This window comes from Calliphora vicina, chromosome 3 (genome assembly GCF_958450345.1).
Source record: "Calliphora vicina chromosome 3, idCalVici1.1, whole genome shotgun sequence".
NCBI lineage: Eukaryota > Metazoa > Arthropoda > Insecta > Diptera > Calliphoridae > Calliphora > Calliphora vicina.
The window spans coordinates 111,169,288-111,196,184 of NC_088782.1; the positions used below are offsets into that span (position 1 = coordinate 111,169,288).

The window sequence follows — 26,897 nt, forward strand, 5'->3', positions numbered from 1 at the left end:
CGCACTAAATCATAGAAAGAAGAAATTTTACATTAATGGCAACTGAACTGACAGCTTATTGCTTAGCAATAATTGTTCAGGCAATCAGTAAAGCAATCATTGCGGAATGGATTGCTACTTATGGCAATTTACGGTCTACACCTGCAAATTTCATTGACACAATCAAATTTGACAATTGCAGCAATAAATATTGCTACGTGGAGACCTAGGGTAATAAACCCATTTCTTGATCTTTAGTCTACTATTAGCATTTATTTTATTATTCTTATAATTTGTTTCCCCATTTAATTTAATACTAATTTTATTTATTTCATTTTATTTTTTTTTATTTTCAGTTACTATTTTTTTGTTGTTTTATACACTATTTTTTTTAAAAAAAAGAAACCTACTACCTCACTGCACCACACTGTGTCTATCTGTTAACTTTGAAATTTTCATCAGTTTAACAAAATGCCTATTAAAAATCTATTATATCGCTTTCAACCGGCCCCCTTGTACATTGTTTTGATTCTATCGATTTGTTACTTCAGCGTCCAATTGATTTTAAGTCATTTAACACACGCACTCACCTTGTTAATGGCTTCATATCACATGTTGTGTAATATTTTTGCATTGGCCGGCAGTATTATAACCATTAAGGTAAGTTTACACAATCTTAACTTTAAATTAATCAAAGCACATGTTTAGCTCAAACTTCAAGTTAGGTTTAATATGTATATCTTTTTATGGTTATATAAATAATAAATTAACGAATGTTAGAATGTTGTTTGACAGTACATATTTCAATAAGAAAGAGGAATAACAAACAAACCAAAAAATTAGATCAAAAATGGCGGGAAAAGAATTAAGAAAAAAATAATAAATAGTATTTGGCATCACTGCTTTTATGATAAATGATTAACAGTGATGCCACAATCGCATTTTCAAAGATAATTACTATTAAGGAGTGCGAAATCAGGAGAATTTAATACCTCCGAAAACCTTAAAGTTGTATACTCCGGCAAGCCAGACAACCATTCAGGAATAATAATAAAAATTCACTTTGTTGATGCTGCAAGAAAACTAATTGGTCTCAAAATACCTAAGACAACTAATTGGATGTCTGACGAAAACTTTGTTTTGAATTTTCCAAGTTGCTCACTTCTTTCGATTTTTAACCAAGTGTCTCCTGGAAATGTCATCTAGCTAGAAAGACTTACCTGAGTGACATGTTTAAAACTGTATCTCAGGTAATTAGGTGAAACACTGAATCTCTATTGTTATTCCCATCTGCCTAGAGGTTATTGGCAGGCCCAAAACACTAGGATCGGACAAGGTGGCACGATCAGTAGCTTTGTTCTAAACTTACAGTATTAATGAAACCACAACATTTTATAACCAACTGATCCTCACAATAAAGACCTCCAGCATCAAATACCTCGCATTGGCATATGGAACATTCGCACTCTGATATATCCATCTAAACAGGCCCAAATACGATTTTTCCAAATCAGATGGACAGCATTAGGAGGGTTTAATACCTCCGAAAACTTTAAATTTGTTTGCTCCGGCAAGTCAAGAACAACAACAAAAGTAACTTTGTTAATGCTGTAAGAGAACTAATTGGATGTCTGACCCCACCAGGAACCCTATTCTAGAAATACAAAATAAACGCAGTCAGAACTCGGAGCGAAATGTCCTCGCTAAAACGTAGCGCCAGAAATTATAAAATAAGATGGAAAGATCAACTTGCTTCGGATGCACAAAAAGCTTCACCTAAGTATAGAACTAAAAATATATACAGTATCGCCAGAAATTGAAAGACAGACAGATGAAGTTTATTGGGGAGGGTTTGAAGAGTTGGAGTGTGTAGTACACGACTATTTGTACTAGACATTTCTTTGATTCTTTGGGCACCTACCACCAGATCACTAAGAAATTCCAAAGGCGAAATAACAACATCGATAGACCAGTTGGAAATATTAATAAATTTCTTTAATCAGGCTTATGGATGCGACAATATATCAGCCGAAATGTTTAAGAGCGACTCTCTTACCTCAGCCAATATATTGCTACCCCTTATCCATAACTTCTGGAGCATTCATGAACTGGAACTGAAAAAAGAACGTCTCATAGTGAACATTCCCTAAACAGGTGACCTGGGTACTAATGTGGTTATTCTTCTTAGCAGTGGAATCTTTGCAAAATATCAATCCGAATAGTCGTGTAAAATAATAAAAGTCAAAATTTTGAAATAAACATTTAAAATTTAGGCAAAAATGGATCTTAATTTAAATTTGTCTCAAAGATTTTTAAATAAAACTTGTAAAAGGTCTTACAATGGGGACTTGCAAACTTTGACAGTTAATAGGCAGTCATGCAGCATCAAAATCCAATTGGACTTGGAAAATAAAATAACTGATTTCGTTAAAAACTTAACAAAGCGCCACAAAAAAAGTTGAATGTAGCAAACAATGAATTTATACCAACTTGTTAAAGGGCCGACTTACTATGCAGGTATTTTCAGAAAGTACAAACCAAAACAATTTTGGGAGACCACTAAAATCACTCGACAACTGGCGCGATAGATCTAAAAGGCGGAAACTTAAGGATATCAATGAAGAAATCGATTGTGAAAATATTCAAGAAACTTTGCTATATCTATTTCGTTCACAGTATTCTAACGCCAAGCGATGAAAAACAGTTCTCAAATGAAGAGGTATTAGCTTTTTTTGGATCTGATGTTAAAAAACAGCAATATACTCAGCTCAGATTGCGTGCGATTGTAAAAGGCTCAAATATATCGAGCCCTTAGCGCCAAATTATCGTAAGCGACATTTTTAAAATTTTTTTTTATTGCAGAAATTAAAATTTTATGGACCGACAGATGTTTTAGCGTTCTCAGAATATCAAAATTGTTAATAAGTTGAAAAATATAGGGGGTACGATTTTATCGTAAGTCAATGTTTATATTTTACAGTAAACTAATTTTATCGTAAGCGACACACAGTGCTATATAAAACAAGTAAGAGTGCTATATTCGGCTATGCCGAATCTTATATACCCTTCACCTTTGTTGTGGATGCATTATTATTTTTTATAATTAGTATATAGGTATGTATGTACATTGCCCACTTTAAAGCGTACACCATCCTAAATTTATAAAGAACACAAAAAACAACAACAACGCCAAACGAAACAGAACACCAAAAGAAAAAACAAAAACAAAATACGCAAGGCAATGAAACCAACACACATCCAAACATACGTTTAATTGTATAAAAAACAACAACAACGCCAAAAGAAACAAAACACAAAAGAAAAACAAAATATGCAAAGCATGCACATTCAAACATACGATTTGTTGATTTTTTGTCAAAAAAACCAACACACAACCAAACAAAAGTTTAGTTGTATAAAAAACAACAACAACGCCAAAAGAAACAAAACACAAAAAAAAAAAATACGCAAAGTTTGCACATCCAACCATACGTTTTGTTGTTTTTTTTGTCAAAGCATACAATACATTGTGTTTTTTGATGAAATTTTCAGAGGTTGTCTCGGATTTTTGCTCATATCTCCGTTATTTATGGACGGATTTTGCTGAATTTAAATAGCAAAATTCTCGAAAGTATGTCTGACAGAATTGTTGAAGATTTGGATCCCAGAGATATCTGGGGCCTTCAGAAAATTTATTTCAACAGACAGACAGACAGACATACGGACAGACAGACAGACGGACATGGCTTAATCGACTCCGCTATCTATAAGGATCCAGAATATATATACTTTATAGGGTCGGAAATGAAAAATGTAGAAATTACAAACGGAATGACAAACTTATATATACCCTTCTCACGAAGCTGAAGGGTATAAAAAGAGGGAAATAAATCTGTAACTTCTATATGGTTAGATTGGTTTGAATGATATTTCACATACGCAAAGAAGTGTTGTCGAGTTTAAGTTTTGAACGTGGACCTCATGGGCCCACCAGGGGCGCGACCAAGGGCCCTCAAAGTAGGACACCTCGGGTATGTCACATATTTAGAACGATATTATTTCCTGGTTTGAGTTACGATTTCAAAAAAATTACACATATAGAATCTTCTCATCGAGCACTACAAAAAACTATCAATTATCTCTTACAGCTTAGGAGATATTCGCATTTGAAAATTAAATTTTCAACATTTTTACCCTCCCTACTCCAGTTTTTTGATAACAGCGTATCCAAATATTTCCCGATTTCCTCCAGTTTTCCTTCATTGGACTAACAACACATGTATGTGTCAAATAGAAAAATAACTGTTTAAATATAATGACTAAGTCCAAAGTTATGTGCATTTGAATTTAAAAATTTTTAAAAAGGCGATTTTTCGCTAATTTTTTGGGAAAAAAGAACTTTTTTCTTTTTAAGCAATAAATTTCTAAGAGGATGTATATGGAATTTCTACTTTCTGAAAGCTAAGTTTTCATAAAATATTCTAAAGGAATACAAATTTCAAAATTGATGTTACCGAGGGGAACAGGTTCTTTCAAAAAACACATAATTTTTATGTAAAATAAAATTTTAGGGCAAAAATTCTCAAATCCCATATTCGATATCAAAATATAGTAACCGATTTTAGGTTGCTCAATATGTTTCTAATTACTTTGTAAAGGGTTCCGATAACCCCGACCCTGTTATGGATATTATAGCCAAAAAACTAAAAATTCCCATTTTTGGAATTTTTCAACACTTTTCTGGGAATCGCGGGATTGCTGATAATAAATTTCAAAATTCGTTTTTATTTTTCCATTTTAAATAGAAAAATCTACATAACTGTGAAATTTCATTGAAAACTATTTATAAATAAAAACTTAATTTCAATTCGAAAAATTTTTATCTATGCAAAAATTCAATAAAAAATATTTTTTGGCATATTTTTCAATAAAGTATTCCATGAATTTTTAATTGTCAAAAGCTATAAATATATTTGAAAAATAGACAAATAGCTTGAACGAAATTATATTATATCGCATCATAACATTTTTAATTATATGTATAAATTTCAAAATAATCAAAAAAAACCTTCTCCTGTAAAATTTGTGTTTTGTCGCTTACGATAATTTGGCGCTAAGAGCTCGATATTGTCTATATTAATGACTTAGTAATCCAGTTATAGGTCAAAAATCTAGGTTGTCCTGGTTTTTCCTCATATCTCAGCCATTTGTGGACCGATTTTCGCGATTTAAATAGCAACCGAGCCGGAAGAATTCCGGAGATATTGAGTATGAATCGTGTATGTATGTTATTTGGGGCCTTCAGAAAGTTGATTTCAACAGACAGACGCACATGGCTTAATCGACTCCGCTATCTATAAGGATCCACAATATATATACTTTATAGGGTCGGAAAATTATATTGTGGAAATTACAAACGGAATGACAAACTTATACATATATACACTTCTCACGAAGGTGAAGGATATAAAAATCATTAAGACAAAATAAACGCAGTTAGAACTCGAAATGTCCTTGCAAAAACAAACCTACTTACAACACGACAAGTCGGTTAAACGTGGTGCCAGAAATGATAAAAGAATGTGACGTAGTCAACTTGCATCGAATGCACAAAACGCTTCATCTGAGCATAGAACCAACGAAATTATATGGCAAAACATTTCTGTAGAATGCCCTGATATCATAAAAATTATTTGCTTAATAGATTCCTTAATAAGGCACCAGGATGCGAAAATATATCACCCGAAATGTGTAAGGCCGACTCTCATACCTCAGCCAATATATTGCTTCCCCTTATCCATAACTTCTGAAGCACTCATGAACTGGATCGGAAGTTTTAAAGATATCTTAAAGTAGAATAAGGCCCTGGGTGAGACAATATATCACCCGAAATGTTTAAGGCCGACTCTACCATAACTTCGAAAGGACTCATGAATTGGACCGGAAGTTTTATAGTGAATATTCCCACAAAAGGTGACCTAACATCTTGACACCCAAAACAGGCAACTCATCACAATTCTTAGTGCAGTTAATAAATTATCAACAGGAGAACTTCAGGCGCCAAAAATCTTGTGTCCACCACATCAATAGTTTGCGAATAATAATCGAACAAACTACAGAACTTCGCTCTCCACTTTACCTTTAAAATATTCCAAATTTCACCCATTTATATAGGCAGACTGTGGTTATTCTTCTTAGCATTGCCAAAACAATAGAAACTTTGCAATATATCAATCGGAATAGTCGTGAAAAATAATCAAAGTGAAAATTTTGAGATACACATTTAAAATTTATGCAAAAATTCCTTAATTTTGACAAAAAAGGAGCTTAATTGTTTTAAATTGGTCTCAAAGATTTTGAAAGAAATTTGACAGTTAATAGCGGCCATATGGTTGAAGCTACATCTGTTGAATTGGCTGTCATTTATTCAGTTTATTTTTATACCCTTCACCTTCGTGAGAAGGGTATATATAAGTTTGTCATTCCGTTTGTAATTTCTACATTTTTCATTTCCGACCCTATAAAGTATATATATTGTGGATCCTTATAGATAGCGGAGTCGATTAAGCCATGTCCGTCTGTCTGTCTGTCTGTTGAAATCAATTTACTGAAGACCCCAGATATCTTCGGGATCCAAATCTTCAATAATTCTGTCAGACATGCTTTCGAGAAGTTTGCTATTTAAAATCAGCAAAATCGGTCCATAAATAAAGGAGATATGAGCAAAAAACCGAGACAACCTCGATTTTTGACCTATTTTTGATCTATATCTGGATTACTAAGTCATTAATATAGACAATATGGATAGCTAATGATAGATATTTCAAAGTCCTTTGCAAGGATGTAGATAAGGCTATAGTAAGTTAGACCTACAATGGGTCAAAATAGGGAAAAATATTTTTAACCCGAATTTTTTTTTGTCATACATTTTTTTCCAAAAAAAAAAAAATTTAAAAACTAAAAAAAAAAATTTCAAAAAAATTTGGAAAAAACTTAATTTAAAAAAAAATTGAAAAAAAATTAAAAAAAAACTAAATTTTGTTTACCTAAAAATATTTAAAAAAATGTATTTTAAAGTATAATTTGGTGAATGGTATATAAGATTCTGCACAGCCGAATATAGCTCTCTTACTTGTTCCAAATCACAACGTTCTGCGCTGGGGATAGTTTCCCGATTTGTTAAAATAGTAAATTTTACAGTAGCATCTTTTTCAATTGCTTAAAATTATAGTAAACATTATTATTTCAATATTACATTTTCTATTATTCATTAAATTATTACTATACCTTAAAGGGGCATTACTTGTATGAGCTTTAAAATAATTCTCTATATAAAATGCTTAATAATTGTTAATTTACTCTTAATATAGAATGTATTCCCTTTTAAAACGATAAAATGTTGACCTCTAACAACATTCGATTTCAGTCAAATACTTAAATATTTAATCCATAAATGTTTTTAACTGCCAGTCACGTTTTGAATATATTTTAAATAAAATTTCCAATAAAAAAAAACAAAATACTAAAGGTCGTTTACACTGGGCATTGGCCCATTTTTTTTTTTAAAAATTTCAAATAAGTCAAACACAGTTTTAAAAATTGACCATAAATAAACTTTTTATTTCAAGGTTAAATAACACAAAATCAAATCAAATTAATAAATACAAATAATTTTGATACTTTTAACTGCACATTATTTTGGGTGACAATAATTTGCATATTTTTATGCCAAAAACTACTCAAAAATATTAATAAATTTCATAAAAAACATTTATAGTTCATAAACCTAAACACGTTGAACAAAAAAACACTTGTAATTTTGATCAAAATAAACTGACACAAATAGGAATTTTAATTTATTTTAAGCGTCACGTTTTGCATTTTTTTAAATACGATGTCTACTCTCTAGCCAGAAATCGACATCCATGCGGTAGTTAAAATTATATGGTACGCGTTTCCAAGCACAACGTTTTTTTTTTAATACTTTGTACGAGTAAATACGTTTCAGGGTATTTAATTCAAGCCTACATACTCCAATTTGTTTTATTTTGAATTCAATATTACATAAATTTGTTTGTTTATTATTATTATTCATTTGTTTAGTATTATTTAGTTTTTTATTGTTTTATTAACCACACAATAGAGAAATGTTTTTACCCATAGCCTGCTTGTAGTTATTTAGTGAAGCGTTAAATCTGTTTTTGTTTATTTTTTTCATGATCGTAATATTAGAGTGGAACCTGCTTAAGAAGTATGCAAGGTGGCATATTTTACATTTAGTACCTGGTGAAATTTGAAGGTTAATTATATCATTGTGTTGCCGATATAGTCAATACTCTACTCCTAATAAAGGGTCTTTCAATAGGGACTTTCAAACTTTGACAGTTGATAGAGGGTATATTGTTGAAGCTACATCTGTCGAATTGGCTGCCATTTAATCAGTTTGTTTAGCCAAATCCCCATGCAGGGATGTAACGTTCAACAAGTAAGAGTGCAATATTCGGCTGTGCCGAATCTTTTATACCCTTCACCAAATTATACTTAAAAATTTTAAATATTTTTAGGTAAACAAAATTTATTTTTTTTTCCAGTTGTTTTTTTCATTTTTTGGAAAAAAAAATATTATCGATTGTTATTTAAAATTTTTTTTTTTTTAATTTAAATTTTTTTTTTTAAATTTTCAATTTTTTTTTTTGTTTTTTTCAATTTTTTTTGGTGAAAAAAGAAATTCGGGTTAAAATGTTTTTCCGATTTTGACCCATTGTATGTCCAACTTACTATGGTCTTATATACGTCGTTGCAAATGTCTTTGAAATATCTATCATTAGATATCCATATTGTCTATATTAATTTCTTAGTAATCCAGATATAGGTCAAAAATAGGTCAAAAATCGAGTTTGTCTTGGTTTTTTCCTCATATCTCTGCCATTTGTGGACCGATTTTGCTGATTTTAAATAGCAAACTTCTCGAAAGCATGTCTGACAGAATTATTTAAGATTTGGATCCCGAAGATATCTGGGGTCTTCAGAAAATTGATTTCAACAGACAGACAGACGGACATGGCTTAATCGACTCCGCTATCTATAAGGATCCAGAATATATATATATTTTAATGGGTCGGAAATGAAAAATGTAGAAATTACAAACGGAATGACAAACTTATATATACCCTTCTTACGAAGGTGAAGGGTATAACAACATGTGAAAATGATAAAATTGTTGTATCAAAATGGGAGTTCTTTTAAGGGAACGTTCCGCGCGCTTTAACCATTTTACAAACAAAATTGTTGAATTTGGGACGATACCAATCCACATGATATCCAAGAGCGTCCAATGAATCCCGAAAAAGTCACTGTTTGGTGTGGATTTTGGGCTGGACCATCGTTAGCCAGACCATCACCGTCAAGAGGTTTTAACAGGGCGTAGCTAAGTCTGGAAATAGCGCAATTGACCCTCTTAATAGCCAGATACCAGCAGGCCACTTGTTTTGGTATTGCATAGGTCCTTTGAGAGCCTAGTACCGAATGGACTTGGATGCACGCAATGGCGGATCAAGTATGGTTCATAAATGGATCCAAAAGATTAATCCTGAAATGATGGGACGTGTTTGTGGAAAAAGTTTTGAAATCCCATTACCATGGGATAATTTATATTTCAATATTTTAGGCGGAGACTTATGTATGTCAACTTTTCGCTCATGTCCTTAACGTCGTATGAGATAAGTTCCGGACTTGTCATTGTCTATATTATATCTCTGAATGAACTAGATAGGCACATCAGGTTAACATTATGCTGGGTACCGGGTCACTCTGGAAACAATTGGATTGATTAGGGAGGCTTGTCTAACTTTTGGGGGACTCTTTGTTTGTATCCTTAATGTATGTCTCTGAGAAGAATCCGTAACCTGGGTTGTGTCGGAGTTTGTTCGCTATTGGAAAGCTATTTTTGTTAGGAGTCGAAAACAGATACTCGAAAAATAGGACATAGGATTGTTAACTGAGCATTGTGGTCTTAAATAGCATCTTTACTCCTTGGGTAATGCTACCGAGCATAGAATGAAATTTCGTGGGAAAGGTTAGAATCTAAGGAATATTTGTTATCTCCTATATTAGAGGTTTATTTGAGATTTATTCGTGAAGTGTAAGGCAGCATAAAGGATCCTTTGGATCGTGATGCTTAAAGCCTCTTTAATCAAATCTAATTAGTTATTCAAATACTGACATAGAAAAATTCTAACAGGGTCAAATCGAACGATATCGGTGGCCAATTCCCATCACTTACATGTGAGATGCTCAATGTGACATGAGCAGTGTTGCACGTAGCGCCGCACATTGGTTGAAGTTCATACAACGAGCGGCTAAAAATAGAAGAAGTTGTTTTTGTTCGAATCAAGAAAAAATTTAAAAATCAAAATGATCCGCCCACTTTTACGCCCACCTCCCATACAAAGTGAAAATTAAATTTTGACCTACGGCATTGATTTTTGGCACATAGCATTTTTAAACACTCAGAATATCCGCCCACTTCCCATACAACTTGTATCTAAAAAGTTTCATAACTCCCTTGATTTTTAATGCATCAACTCAATTTTCTCAAAAAATAAATATTATAATTGTAGAATGGGCTCCTGAAAATATATACCTGATCCGCCCACTTTTACGCCCATCTCCCATAGAAAAAACATGAATAAGTAATTTAAGCATAGTCTTTTAATAATTTTTTAACATCATTATCGTACTCCAATTTTTTAATTTGCAGCTTTGAGCGAAATCTATTTATAAATGGGTCTGAAGACAATAAAAGATTATGCATTACGTCTTCATTAGTGGCTACACGTCCAATTCTTCTATAAACATTTTTTAAAATATAATTCATTCGCTTATGAACTGTCCACTGGTAAAGTTGACCAAATTAAAAAGCAGCGTTTGTTTTAAATAATAAAAAATAATACTAAAGAGGACAGATTAAGACTTTAAACAAATAAATAAATAAAAACTATTACCCAACTTTGACGTTGATCGACTGGCTTAGGTTTACTTAATAATTTAAGTATAAAAAATAATAAAATAACAATACACCCAGGAAAGGAGATAAATTTCTCCTTCCTACAACTAAAGAATTATGGCAACAACAACATGCAGGAACGAAAATTCATGTTTTGTTACTTTATCACTATATCACTTTATAGGTTTTACTGTTTTTTTTTTTGGAAAGGAGCAAGTAGGAGCAGCTGAATTTTTTTTTAACTTTTAGCTGAGACTTCAAGCTGTAATTTGACATCTTTCGTTAAACAGCGCTCCATAGCGCTAAAAAGATGCAGCCCACTGACGTTGATGAACATTGAAATTTTGATGTTGTTTATATTTTGTTCTACGACATTTTTTATATGGCACTTTTTCCAACTTTTTTTAATGCAAATCTCATCTATGGCAATTGTCATTTACGAAAATATACAACAAAGTCAAATGATAAGTTTACTGTGATTGTACCAAAAGATTGAATATACAGTAAATTTGCATGCCATTTTAAACAAGCGAACATATGTATATGAACTTCGATCGTGTCTGTCCAAACAAATAATAAACATATCAGCCTAATATTACGAAATCATAATATTCAGATATCTGACAACAAAATACCAAAAAATTATCCAAATCGGCGAACATGGAAAAAAAATTAATTTCGGTCACTCTTCAACCAATGTGCGCCGTCCTGTTGAAACCACATGTCTTTGGTGTCCACATCATCCAATTCAGGCCAAAAGAAGTTGGTGATCATCGTCTTATAGCGCTCGCCTTTGACGGTGATGACCTGGCCAACTTCATTCTCAAAAACATATGGCCGCATGCCCAAAATCCACACCAAACAATGACATTTTCGGAATACATTGGACACTCTTGGATCTCATGTGGATTGGTATCATCCCAAATTCGACAATTTAGTTTGATGACGTACGCATTCATCCAGAAATCGGTCTCATCGCAGAAGATGATTTTGTAATGAAAATTAAGGTCAGTTTCCAACTGGTCCATGGCCCATTCAGCGAACACACGTCATTGTCTGTGGTCGTTTACATTCAGCTCCAGTTTCAGTTGAATTTTTTACTGTCAAAGTTAGGAAATCCCTATTGGAAGGGTAAAAAATTAATTTTGAAAAAAGTGAAGATATATTTGAGATTATTCCCTTGTTATTCCATTTTCAGATTCCGAATCAATCATTAAACAAACCAATTTCTAAGGCCTATTCCCAGGTATAAGCTTTATAATAACCTATTTGAGTTGTACTAGCTTAACTAGAAAAGAATTAAAGGATTTATGAAAGAATGAATTCAAATTAGTACTATTATTTGTATTAAGTCTGCTTTGTGGACTAATTGAAAAGTCATTAACTGTTCCCAAAAATAAACATTTTAGATTAATTTAACAAGGTCTACCTGTTAAATTAAATTCACATGCCTAGTAATTAATACAAAACGTCATTATTAGCTGTTTTTATTTATTTTAAATATTTTTTGTTCATTATTTGGAAAATATACAGCTTGATTTAACGCAGAAATGAAAATGAAACAACTATTCGTTAGGCAGCGTTAGCGGACAGTACTTACTATTTATGTGTGTAAAATTTAAAGCCATGGATGTGTAATTTATACTTTACCCACTTTATCAAGTGGAAAATTGCCAAGTTTAATGATGATTTGTATACAACCTAGTAAATTGTGTGAAAAATAATACATAAATTGTATACAAATGATTTGTATCTACTAATAATACTAATAATAACTATTTTTCTTTTATTTTTATTTTACAGCACAATGAATTACACAATGAACAAGAACTGTCTAGTCCCCTGTTAACCAAAGAAAAACAAAAAGCCATACTCGGCGTTACATATCCCAATGATCCCAATATACCCAAGTATCCACCAGTAACCAGTCCGGAATTCAAAACCCGCAACACCTTTGGCTGGGCCCGCATAGAGATTCTCACAATGTTGATTGTTTGCATTACCTTGGCCTCTTTATCGTTTTCCTTATTGGTGGAGGCTTTACAGACTTTGGTACACATCGATCATCAAGATTCCATGCATTTGCCATTCCATGTTATGATTTTGGGTTTTGTGGGTTTGCTGTTGAATGGTTTCACCTATTATATAATTGGCGGTTATACTTTGCATCAAGGCAGTTTCTTGCACATTAATCCCACCGATGGCAAAGTGATTGTGGAGCCCAGTAACATTACCATAGACAGTGACGCCAATGTATTGGCTGTGCAGGATAATTCGAAAAATGATCATCATTTGAAGGAGGATTTGAAATCGGAATTGGGCAAAGTTCATTATAAAACGAGACGAGAGGGTCCCGCTGAATTGTTGCGTGATGTTAGCAGCACCATATTTGTGATTGTTTGCGCTGTTATTGTTCATTTTGCCAAGGATAAGGAACATACTGCCAAGTTTATTGATCCGGTTTTGTCGATATTTTCATGTGTGCTAGTGGTGGCTCTAAGTTATCCCTACAGTGAGTACTTTATCAAACATTGAACTGAACTAGAACTGAACTAGAACTGAACTAGAACTGAACTAGAACTGAACTAGAACTGAACTAGAACTGAACTAGAACTGAACTAGAACAGAACTAGAACAGAACTAGAACAAAACTAGAACAGAACTAGAACAGAACTAGAACAGAACTAGAACAGAACTAGAACAGAACTAGAACAGAACTAGAACAGAACTAGAACAGAACTAGAACAGAACTAGAACAGAACTAGAACAGAACTAGAACAGAACTAGAACAGAACTAGAACAGAACTAGAACAGAACTAGAACAGAACTAGAACAGAACTAGAACAGAACTAGAACAGAACTAGAACAGAACTAGAACAGAACTAGAACAGAACTAGAACAGAACTAGAACAGAACTAGAACAGAACTAGAACAGAACTAGAACAGAACTAGAACAGAACTAGAACAGAACTAGAACAGAACTAGAACAGAACTAGAACAGAACTAGAACAGAACTAGAACAGAACTAGAACAGAACTAGAACAGAACTAGAACAGAACTAGAACAGAACTAGAACAGAACTAGAACAGAACTAGAACAGAACTAGAACAGAACTAGAACAGAACTAGAACAGAACTAGAACAGAACTAGAACAGAACTAGAACAGAACTAGAACAGAACAAAACTAGAACGGAACTAGAACTGGAACTTACCATTTCTACTATATTTTTATATTATTTATTGTTTAAATTTTAATTTATAAAATTTTCATATTTTCCCATTACAGTGAAAGAGGCCTGTCTTATACTGCTACAAACGATTCCTGGCAACATTGATATGGAGAACTTTGAGAGTACATTGGTTAAGAAATTCCCACAAATTGTCAGCTATCATGACCTACACATATGGCAGCTGTCGTCACACAAATACATTGCCACCGTACACATTATCTTTCAAAATCCCAAAATGTATGCTAACACTCTTGATGAGGTGCGTCAACATTTTCATGATCACAGCATTACCAATGTAACAATACAACCAGAATTTTACACTGAAAATACCGTAAACTCATCAACCGAATGTTTGGTGCAATGTACACGGCCTGAATGTTTGGACAAGGTCTGCTGTAAGGATTCCATAACAGATCTGAGAGAAGTAAGTGTGTGTTCGGGTACTGATGGACATGATCATGAGCATGATCACGAACATGACCATGATCATGGCAAGAAAACTAAAAAAATTAAGGATCACGGTCATGATCATTCCCATTCGCACAAACATGGACATGGACACGGCCATGGTCACAGTCACAAACATGACCACAGTAATGACAAACATAGTCATAATCACAAACACACAAACGTTCACGCAAAACAAATAAAAGAAGTTCCTAAAGAAAATTCAATCACAGAAACGTCACAAATAAACGAAACACAACCAGAAACGGTTAAAGCTGCCACCAACAGTATTCCAGCCACTTTAGATGTGACCGTCAACCATACAGCTGAAGCTTCTGCTGAAAGTGAAATGTCTGTAACCTCAAAAATCCCTGAAAAGACTGAAACATTAGAACTAAGTCAAGCCAAGGACAGTCAGGAGCCGCCAGCTCCAAGTGATAATGTGGCAGTTAAGGATTGTTGTAAAGATAATACCAAATGTTAAGCATTTTAAAACATCAACACCATTTAATCACAATTCTTTTTTTATTATTTTTAACCGTTTAAAAACATTGAAAATGTTAGCCTACTTTTAGGCTTTAGTTTAAAAACACAAACAGTCTGTTCGTTTTCTTGCTAGGTTTTACTTTATTTTTAGTATTAGACAATTTTAATACAAAAAAAAAATTAACAAAATATTAGAAAATAATTAAACTAGATAAAAATACATAAACCGATTATTTATAAACGATTTTATTACATCTTTTAACAACTTACAAACATTTCTTTTGTAAAACATATTTTCAGTTTTAAGCCAAAGATTTTTGTTTTCTATATGTTTTAGTAATTAAGAAAACGATTTTTGTAAAAAATTATTTTATTTAATTGAGAACATATTAGCATTTAAACTAGGGTTCCTTAGTTCCATTGCCGGGAAATATTAAACAAATCTGTTCACTCCAACGATTCTTTTAATCTGTGCGGAAATAATTTATATAGAAATATATATTTCGGGGACATTAGGAACTCTAACTTAAACGTTTAAAGACACAACTTACATTTACATATTTTGTAAAACATTTTATTGAATTCACATTACATATATTTAAAATATTATAGAAATATATTCTAGTTCTTAAGTTTATATACATAGCTACACTTAATCCACAAGAAATATTTTGTATATAAATATTTCATTTGCCATATTAAGATCAGACACAAATTTTAATCTGTTATTTTTGCATTTTTCTATTTAATTAAAAATAAGTATTGTTTTTATTACATTTTTTATGTTTTTAGTCTTAGGTATTTAGAAAATAGTTTAAATGTTGTGTAAATTTAATGAAAACAATAAAATAAATATATTTTTGCAACTAATATAAATCACGGATTTAATAAAATGTGAAATTTAGAAAGCCTTAGTTCTATTCTATTGGGGTAAAGTATTAATTTCAATTAATGAACTAGAACTGAACTAGAACTGAACTAGAACTGAACTAGAACTGAACTAGAACTGAACTAGAACTGAACTAGAACTGAACTAGAACTGAACTAGAACTGAACTAGAACTGAACTAGAACTGAACTAGAACTGAACTAGAACTGAACTAGAACTGAACTAGAACTAGAACTGAACTAGAACTGAACTAGAACTAGAACTGAACTAGAACTGAACTAGAACTGAACTAGAACTGAACTAGAACTGAACTAGAACTGAACTAGAACTGAACTAGAACTGAACTAGAACTGAACTAGAACTGAACTAGAACTGAACTAGAACTGAACTAGAACTGAACTAGAACTGAACTAGAACTGAACTAGAACTGAACTAGAACTGAACTAGAACTGAACTAGAACTGAACTAGAACTGAACTAGAACTGAACTAGAACTGAACTAGAACTGAACTAGAACTGAACTAGAACTGAACTAGAACTGAACTAGAACTAGAACTGAACTAGAACTGAACTGAACTGCCTGAAATTTACTACATTCATCCGGAAGTATACAAAACATCCTAGATTGCGTCTCCAAAATGTGCCCACCAGAGCCGGAGCCTTTATTCATATTCGATCCTTTAGTAACTTGCAAGATTGCCAGAATTTCTTCCCGAGAGACACTACTTTCATCCGGAAGTTCAAAAAACATCCTAGTTTCCGTCTCCATTATGTGGACATCCGAACTGGTGTCGTTTTCCATCTTCATTCCGCCAGTAAACAACAAAGCTGCCAGAATTTCTGATTGAAAGACACTACATTCATCCTGAAGTCTAATAGATATTCTAGTTTCCGACTTCATTAGGTGGATAACCGGACTGGTGCCTTTTTCTATCATTAATCCATTAGTAAACAGTAAAATCTTTATGTAATCTAACGATGTTCTTCCAAACATCTCTAGGGAGGTGTCCTACGGAAGTTGATTGCCATAATCTAGACCTCAGCAGCGCAGATTAAAAAAGTCTGAGTAAGATTGTTGACATTCTTCAAAGAGTAATAGAATGTATGTCCATGACCGGCTGTTGTGTGCTTCTTATGGCTGTGGTCATGCCAAGTGAGGTACATCTAACACTTTGTTCTCATTGACTGTCATCATACAGTACATTCGTAAGTTAGAATTGGTCTCACAACAGATATGTACATCCCGTTTACTACTTTCGATCGTAATACCCAATTTGTAAATATAAAATGTCTGCAGGCGAAGTAGACATTGAGTCCCTTTATCAGTCTCTCCTGTATATTATTTTTCAAGTATTATTTACTGTACAAGAAACCTGATTCCCTTTTTATATTCCGGCGAAAAGAACAAGTTCTATTCGGAATTGACTTTGGTCCACACATGTGCATTACGATATATAAGATTCGGCACAACCGAATATAGCAGCTTTATTCCATTCAATTATATTGAAATAAAACAATTAAATTTTTAAAAAATATTTTAAATTTTATTATTGCACAACATATTTTTATTTGTTTTAATACTTAACAGTTCATATCAAAGAGTAACGTTAAAATACTAAAAAAAGATTTCAACAAAATTTAAGAATTATTCGAAAAATATAGAAGACCTAGCTAAAATTAATAAATTATTGGTTACTCAGCTAACAAATTCAGCTGCTATAGAAAGGAAGTATCATACATTTATTTTAAACTAATGGACAATTTTTTATAAAATTAATAAAGTTAAAAAAAAACTTTAATTTTAGTCAATAACTTAAATTTTATTTTAAACCAAAATGATTATCTCAAAATCCTTTTAATATTTTTGTCAAATTTGTACTATTATTTTCTAACAATACCAAATAGATACTCCATGGTAAACAATCTTATGACACGCGCCAAATTCTCTGTAGTACTATAATCTATAATAGTTTCATTGTCATCGGGTGTATGCCAAACTGTTGGGAAGGGCATGGGTATAACATGTAAAATGGGAACATTACGTTTCAAAAATGGTATATGATCATCTTCTATAAAGGATGAACGTAAAGCACTGGGCTGGAAGTAACGATCGGGATAGTGTCTTGATACACCGCTGCTAACATAGCGTTCCATGAGTCCAGCATCCGATAATCTAGCTTCTATATTGAGGAAACGTGTATACCAAGATTCCGTATTTTGGAAGAAACTATAGAATTTTGGATCTGGTGCTCCTAGGAGATCCAAAAGCATAAGCATATCAATCTTTTGTAAAAATCCCTCAGTTTCCCATCTTTTAGCCAAATGTCTGGCACCATATATGGAGTCTTTGGGACCCCATTCCTTAAAGGCCTCTTCGCCATCAAAAAACAGTAACATTAAGCTGAGTTTAGAGTCCCGGAAGGGTTCTAGATGAGAGTCCAAAACTTCGGCTAAATTCAAAAGCATGGCACAAGGTACAGCAGAATCGGTGGCACCCAAAAACTCTACATCGGGCATGTATTTACTATCATAGTGGCAGGCTAGCACCAAATAACGTTCAGCATTTGGATTAAGTGTGGCAATGATGTTATGGAACTCCAAATTACCCTTTATGGGTACAGTATCATGAAAACTATCTAATTCTATGGACCATTGTAAATCTTTTAAGCTTTTGGTAATATAATCTCGTACTTTTTTATGTCCCGGCGTACCCACTATGCGGGGTATTAAAATTTTTTGTGTGGCTTGTTTCAAATGCGCCACATTGGACAATTGGCTTAAATGGGAAAATTGACTGTCGCTTAATTCTTCTGTGGGATAGTGCACCTAAAAGAAAAATACAAAAAAAAAATATTAATTTTTAGTTTACCCAATAATATATTCTAGCTCTCCACCTGTCTTTGTCCCACTAAAAAATCTTTTTCGTTATTGGAAACTTTGGCTGTTACACACACCAAATACAATATTACACCATACAAATCTTTTAAATGCATTTTAAAGCTGTGGAACTAATTAGACTTTGTGTTATCTGTGTTGTTTCCCCAAATTATTGTTTGTTATTAATAAATCAACAAGTTTATGATTTTTTTTTTTTATGATTTTGCTTTCACTGTGTTAATGACCACGTACACACAAATTTTATTGTTTACCGTGGGGAAGTTTTAAATTTACAAATTACTCCCGTACTATTTATTTGCTATACTGTTGATATATTTTATTGTTATCGTGTTTTTTGTTAAGATTTTCTACAAAAAACTTAAATTATTTAAGCGAAAAAAAAACAAAACAGGTGTAAACAAATAACAGATAAAAAACATATGTTTTGTTTTTGTTATTATTCTGCCTTTCGTCATCAATCAAGGCGAATTTATATACCAGGTGGTGTTGATAGCACAGCTGAATAATGTTTTTTAGATGTTTGAGCTGTCAAATTATCTTGTGTTTGTTGCGGCGAATGCTACAATAAACGTAAAAGTAACAAAATCAACAGGCAAACTTTGACAGCTTAAACCACATAAACAAAAACAAATTGCGAGTGGTTTTTGTAAATGTTGTAGAATCGACACCACCTGGTATATATATTCGCCTTGGTCATCAATGTTAACAAGAGTTGTATTTTGTATAACAGTTCTGCGCTCTTTCTCTGTGAGAAAGTATTTTTTTAAGGTATCAGCAGCTGACATCCGCTAACCTATTTTTTTTATATGAAGTTTTTATGAGCTAAATTTGGGCACCCGTGAGCCAAGCCGACTCCATAAGAAATGCACGGCGTGTGTGTGTAGTCATCTTGATGTCATTTCAGCATTTGACACTAAATTAATGCCAGTTTTTCATATAATCATTTAATTAACAAATATAATACAAACTGAAGCGTAATTGTTTTTGTAAGATTTTAATAATTTAATGAATCAAAGTGAGAAATGATTTTTGCCAAAAAAAATTAATTTTTATGTTTTGTTTCATTGAACAAAATTAAAACATTATTTCATGTGTCAAAGAAGAAGAGGTTATACCTGCCGATTCAAAAGCTGCTTCGACTTGCCAGAACCATAAGTCTGTATATTCTTCTGTGAAATCAGGTAGCTTACATTTTGTCGTTTCTGATCCAATGGTGGCCTCCACTACAGCTTCCTCTTCTTCGTTTACTATTTTATTAGGTGGTTGCTTTCATGGGGGTCACAAATGCGTGATAGGTTTACTTGGCGTACGCCGCCTATTTAAATGTTTTAATTATTTTATTATCACAATGAAAATTACTTAATAAACTGTATCACAGCTAAGCTCTCTATCGAATGACTTGATCTTTTTTATAGACATCAGCACGAACGAATGTAGGTAATGACAAAATCGAAGACCGTTACTTTTTTATGTATCAGCCTTTTTGTTCATAACTTATTAATATATTTCGTTAGGTGCAGCAACGGCTATCTGTTAATGTAAATTCGGTTACTCGGTGACCGCCAATAACATTTCTAAATTGCTTAAATAACATTTAAAACAGGGTTGTTCAACAACACATGTTTTTGTTTCATTGAACAAAATTAAAACCAACCTCACCCCCCACTACTATAAATGTTCGAAAAATAAACAAGACTAATAATAAAAACAACTTACCAAATCGACAACTTCAAAACAAGCACCCAAATTGTAAATTTTCTTAGTTGGCAATAGATTTTGTATAAAGGAAGGACTACTATCACGCACTTGGTCCATTAATGAGCCATAAAATTTTGAATTTTGTTTTAATAAATTTAATAAACGCATTTTCTAAATTTATTATGACCTACAGTCGAGTATTTTTAAACTAAATGATTGAAATGTTCTATACAATTATGCAAGTCTGTAAAATGTAAATGTACATTTCAAGAGAGTAATACAAGGTAACATTTTCCATTGCTGTTATCTTTACATTTGTAAAAGCAACCTCAAAAACTCATTTTGGTTTTCTTTTGTAAATACAAAAACAAAAATTGTCTTTTCTTTTTATTTACATTTTTCTTTGGGAAGGAACATGAAAAAATGTGTGTTTTAAATTGTTACTACAAATAAAGAAAATACATAAAATAATAATGGAATTGATTGATACGGGAAATGCTTACTTTTGTGGTAAAAAAATCACTTATACATATTATAAAAATCAAACTTTGAGCTTAATCCGCCTTCTGTCTTTGTGTCGAACTGCCAAAGTAGGCCCGGTAAATATATAGGGCCAAGGCAAAATGCAGTGATAAGACAGCACCCACAGCTGAATAAATATTACTTTTAGTTTCAGTCAACACGAATAATCTATCCAAGACTGCCGCTTTCAAGCAAAAGAAGGTAACCACCGGCAAAAATACAATTAGGGAACAATAAAATAATACTGTTTTGAAAGAACTAAAATCTTTGACATCCTAAAAAGAAAAAAAACAAAATATTTGTTCGATTTTTCTTTTAGTTTTATTCCATAAATACTTACATCAAATTGTTGCTTGTTATGTTTGGCTTGTTTTGCTGCCTCCGAGTTATTATTGCCTTTATTTTTATTTGCCATTTTGTATTAAAAATTAATAATTTTATCGTCTCTAAATAAAGAAAAATTATTGGTTTTCTCTTTTCGTTGAAATTTGTTATTATATTATGCTGTTGTCATTTTGACAATCCGGTAAAAATATCACATGACAGTGTACATGTCACTGTTAACTTAACAGCTTTTGTTAACAGAATTTATTATAGAGTTGTATTTCTTTTGGAAGCAGTGTTCGGAAGTATTTTAAAATAAATTGGAATTGATATAAAAACATGTTTCAGCTAACTTATGGTTAATGAGTTATACACCTTTAATGTTTTGATATATAACTGTAAATATTTACTATACTGGATAATTCTTCCGGAAAAATATATATCTAATGAATAATTTTCAACCTCACGTAACTGTGACATTTAAAGGGCTAAAGCTAAAACATATATACCAACTAAAAGCTTGAGAGGTTCTCTACAATTTATATAACATAAATTTTCATTAAACAAATTGGTTCATTTTCGATATACTACTTCTGTAAAAAAAAAACTCCAACTAAAAAAAATTCATACAGATCTCTCTAGGCTCATAATAGGTTAATTATATATCAGTCGAAAGGCCTTTCCGAGCACTTGTAGAATGCTTATAAATTATTTACTATTATATATAAATACTTGAAAGTGCTATAACTCCTAAACTAAAAGAGAGGAAGCACAAATTTTCGATGAACATCATCTATTCCGATTTTTACAATAAACTTCAACAATGAAGAAAGAATTCGATTATTTGGAATGGCTTAACAGAAGTTATATGCGAAATAAATAAAAATTCCGTCAAATAATGTTAATGCAGTTTAACAAAAATCGATCTATCAACACTTTGGTATTCTTGAGATAGAAAATTGCCAAATCTGATAGGCTTTCAAAATCGCTAGTTTTGTTGGGGAAAACCGCTGAATTGAGACCACTGGAAACAGCACTGTTAGAAATGCAACTCTGTTTCTATTTTATTTAACGAAATTTTCTTTAAAATATTTTCAGCGATTCACAAACAACTTTATTGTTTTTCTGTTAATTATTAAAAGTTAAAACGTAATCTCATTACCAAATTAATAAAATTTGGTCAACAATGTATTCTGGAGCCAGTTTTTCGACATATACCACTCCAATCCAGCTTTGTAGCACATTAAGAAGAAAGGTGAGGTCCAATTCGCAACATTTCCATGACAGAAGATAACATTATGAATTAAAATTCCCCGCGATTTTTTCCCATTGAATTTGAATAAGAAAAATTTGAAAAAACTCCCGCAGATTTTTTATTCATACTTGGGTTTATTATTTTCCAAAATTCTCGCTCTACTAAATAATAGCAAAATGTCATCAGCAAAGAAAATGGCTTACAAAAACTACTGTTGAAAACATCAGGGACCTAATACTGATCCCTGTGGGACACCAGACATAAGCATTAGACTGTCAATAATATGTTTCAATCGTATTGTAAAATTGCCATAAGGGCTTGAAGATTACTGATGCCCTAGGATGAACGTATGATATCAAGCACATAAGAATCGCAGGTGTTCGTGTGAAGTGACAGATTTGAAGATATTTGTTTGTAGCAGAGCTTTTCTGGAAACACAAAAACGCCAAAACGAAAAAGCAAAAATGAAAACAAGAAAATACATTTTATTTTCATTACAATTTTTGTTTTCATGCGAGCACATTATTATTTCAATGTGCATTCGATAAACGGCGAAAGAGCTAAAAGCACACGTATCGGAAGAAAAATAACTAAAGGGATAATTTTGTGGTAAAAAATAAGAAGAAATAATTAAGATTCGTTTAGTTCACTTTAGTGACTCGATTCGTGTGGAACGTTAGATACAACACAACGGAAAACTAGCAACTTGAGTTTGAATTTTTTTTCTCACACTCTATTGAATTGAAATATTAAAAGCCAATGTAAAAAGTGTCTGTGTAATAAAACATTGAAAAATTGAACATAAAAACAAAGTGATTATCAAAAAATAAAAACACATAAAAGTAAAACCTAAAATTTATAACAACAAAAGGCAAGAACGAAGTAATTAAAAAGTAAATACAATTTAATTTTAATATACAATACATAACTTGAAAAAAAAAAACATTCTACGCCATAATATACAATTTTCTTTGTTTGAATTAACTTTTTTCAATGTTTTTTCTATACTAGAGGAGTTTTTTGTAGACACCAAGGGGGAATAGTTATAAATAGATTTTGGAAAATTTATTTAAATATTTTAATTTGTTTGTTGGTATTTTTTTATGGTGTAATTACAAGCAATACACATTTTCCTTTCTATTTTTTTTTGTTTTGGTTTTGTCTAATTGGAAAAACATAAAAACATTTTTACACACATACATACTCACAGTTTTGCAATTAAAGCAAATACACAAAACAAAAAAGCAACAAAAATATCGGAAGAAAAAAAATGCAGTTTATAAGAACACCAAAAAAAATACAAACAATAACAATAACAACTATGTATGGAAAGCAAAAAAATAATAAACGTCGTAAATCAGAAATCAGCTGTCTATCCACAATACCAAAACTAAAAGAAAACAAAAAAAAAACAACAAATACAATATAAACAAACACTAAATAATGATAAACAGGGTTACCTTTAATACATATGTTGGTAAAGACAAGGGCAAATAGAGGAAAATATAGATTTATTTAAAGTACAGGGCAAGTTTAAATATGCACAAAAAATTAAAAAAAGGAAAATATGGTTTTTCCTCATATCTCAGCCATTTGTGGACCGATTTTGCTGATTTTAAATAGGAAACTTCTCGAAAGTATGTCTGACAGAATTATTGAAGATTTGGTTGCCGAAGATATCTAGGGTATTCAGAAAATTGATTTCAACAGACAGACGGACATGGCTTAATCGACTCCGCTAACTATAAGGATCCAGAATAGGGTCGGAAAATTATATTGTGGAAATTACAAACGGAATGACAAAATTATATATACCCTTCTCACGAAGGTGAAGGGTATAAAAATTATATTCGACAGCGAAATATGCATATTTATGCCAAAAATGCTTTTTTAAAAAATTTGTATAATATGCAAAACTTACATTTCAATATTTTTGCTTGAAAAACCTGCCCTGGTAATATACTGTAGCCCAATAAAGTCTACATACAGGAGTTCTAGTCTAATTTCATTCATTGAAAGCTGTATTTGTAAAAGAAAAAAGATGAAATATATTTTTCGATGTAAGGAGATTCCTAACTCCACTATTGTTTCACCTAATCGTTGACACCGGCACAGTTGGTCAAGTGATATGTCCCCTTTTCACATGTAACGGGGCTATTGAGTTTAAAACAATGGATACAAATTTCAGGCCGGACCATTTTGCTTTAGGCTAAGCTGTAATTTTCTGCAGAACGATGTTTATGTTTCCAATAAAGTTTTAGAACTAGATCAGATCCCTACCGCCAAGAACCAATCACGTGAGCAGTTCTATGTCAGTTTTCTTCCCTTTTGGGGAAATAAAGATACATTGTTCAAAAACGAAAGCATAATTTCCACAAGCAGGATGTGACAAACAGAATTAAGCCAAACATTTCAATGACCAACTTAGCTCTGTTTGCAAATTCCGATTAAAGCTCAATATAATAAGAGCTGCGTGAATTTGGTGGCATAATAGTAGCGAGAACACAAATTCCGATTGACGTGATCCAAATTAAATTTGGATTGAAGGGCCTTGGCAATGGAAAAACAAAAATGGAAAGAAGTAGTTGAAGTCCTTATTACGAGGGTGGATCAATAAATCCGTGACTTTTGAAAGGGAAATACAGCTGCTGTCAGTTGACTCTTGTTAAAATTTGAACAAGCTGTGTCATTTAATTTGTTTTTGACAGCCATTGATAGCAGACTACCTCTTGATTTCAGGAGAAATTAGAAAAAGCATTATTTTTTGCGGAGAAAAACCATCATTCAAATAAAGGCTAAGCTTTATAAATACTATGAGATCGCCGCCCTATCAATTTCAATGGTAAAAAAGTGATTTACTGAATTTTGTTGTGGCCGTACAAGCATGGATGATACTGAACGTTCTGGAAGCCCAGTTGAGGTCTCTACACCCGAAAAAATTGAAAAAAATCACGATATGGACTAATCAGAGATTGAAATTGCAAGAGATTGTGGAAGCCATAGGCATCTCATATGGCTCAGTGGGTGATCCCTTGGATATGAGAAAGCTTTTCGCAAGTTGGCTGCCGCGTTTGCTCACAATCGGGTGTACAAAAGGGCACACCCATGTTCAGTTTCCATGGGAAAAATCCATGAATTAGGCTACGAAATGCTCCCTCCGATTCTATCCCCAAGTGACTATTTCTTGTTTCCAAACCTGAAAAAATGTTTCGGCGGAAAGAGATTTGACTCCAGAAATGAAATCATCTCACAAAGAATTCCTATTTGTATCACCTCGATAAATCCTATTTTTGGAAGGAATAAAAAAGTGCATAGAGCTCAAAGGAGACTATTTTGAAAAATAAATCTATTTTTATCCAAAAACCTATGTTTCATTCAATAAGGCAAGGACTTTTTGACTCTCACTCGTACTTATAGGAACTATATCGTGTTCAGCTGCTATCACTTCATAATTATAACAAAGGATTTGTACAGTTTCGAACTATAAGTCAACTAGAAAAAATAGAATACTTTCCAGAAGGTTTTATTTATATGTCAATCCTCATAGTTCCCCAGACCCGTATTTCTCAGTTCGCAAATGCACTAAGTCTATACGACTTGGACCAATTTAAAAATACTTTTTACACCCTTCACCATGAATGGCAAGGGTATACATAAGTTTGTCATTCCGTTCGTATGTTTTTACATTTTTTATTTGCGACCCCATAAAATATAGAGATTCTGGATCGTTATAGATAGCGTGGTTGATATAGCCATGAACGTCTGTATGTTGAAATCAACTTTCCGAAGCTACCAAATAACTTACATACAGATTCATAAATTCTGCCTACAAATGGCCTTTTTATAGCCTTCACTAACGAAGGGGTATATTTAAGTTTGTCATTCCGTTTGTAATTTCCACAATATAATTTTCTGACCCTATAAAGTATGTATATATATTCTGGATCCTTATAGATAGCGGAGTCGATTAAGCCATGTCCGTCTGTCTGTCTAGTGAAATCAATTTTCTGAAGACCTCAGATATCTTCGGGATCCAAACTATAATTCTGTCAGACATGTTTTCCAGAAGTTTCCTATTTAAAATCAGCAAAATCGGTCCACAAATGGCTGAGATATGAGGAAAAAACCAGTACAACCTCGATTTTTTACCTATATCTGAATTACTA

At 32.3% G+C, this 26,897-nt stretch overlaps 4 protein-coding genes across 4 annotated transcripts in view; 2 read left to right on the forward strand and 2 right to left on the reverse strand.

The window, feature by feature from the left end:
* Window positions 1-358: 358 nt before the first annotated feature.
* Window positions 359-15,204, forward strand: ZnT77C (Zinc transporter 77C). The gene is made up of 3 exons (XM_065504673.1): window positions 359-639; window positions 12,788-13,496; window positions 14,271-15,204. The coding sequence occupies exons 1-3, from the start codon at window positions 451-453 to the stop codon at window positions 15,143-15,145; spliced, it is 1,773 nt and encodes a 590-aa protein (XP_065360745.1). The 5' UTR covers window positions 359-450; the 3' UTR covers window positions 15,146-15,204.
* A 2,352-nt stretch (window positions 15,205-17,556) lies between these two features.
* Window positions 17,557-19,090, reverse strand: isoQC (iso Glutaminyl cyclase). The gene is made up of 2 exons (XM_065503685.1): window positions 18,929-19,090; window positions 17,557-18,860 (listed from the first exon to the last, which is right to left on the reverse strand). Exons 1-2 carry the CDS (start codon window positions 19,025-19,027, stop codon window positions 17,916-17,918), a joined length of 1,044 nt encoding a protein of 347 aa, XP_065359757.1. The 5' UTR covers window positions 19,028-19,090; the 3' UTR covers window positions 17,557-17,915.
* Window positions 19,091-20,970: 1,880 nt separating this feature from the next.
* On the reverse strand, window positions 20,971-21,652 carry LOC135953709 (vacuolar ATPase assembly integral membrane protein VMA21 homolog). The gene is made up of 2 exons (XM_065503686.1): window positions 21,493-21,652; window positions 20,971-21,427 (listed from the first exon to the last, which is right to left on the reverse strand). The coding sequence occupies exons 1-2, from the start codon at window positions 21,565-21,567 to the stop codon at window positions 21,185-21,187; spliced, it is 318 nt and encodes a 105-aa protein (XP_065359758.1). The 5' UTR covers window positions 21,568-21,652; the 3' UTR covers window positions 20,971-21,184.
* Window positions 21,653-23,300: 1,648 nt separating this feature from the next.
* The window catches only part of LOC135954820 (F-box only protein 32), a 37,379-nt gene continuing 33,782 nt past the window's right edge, over window positions 23,301-26,897 (forward strand). Inside the window, exon 1 of the mRNA XM_065505055.1 lies at window positions 23,301-23,624. The gene's annotated coding sequence lies outside the window, so the exon portion shown is untranslated. The remainder of the gene's footprint in view (window positions 23,625-26,897) is intronic.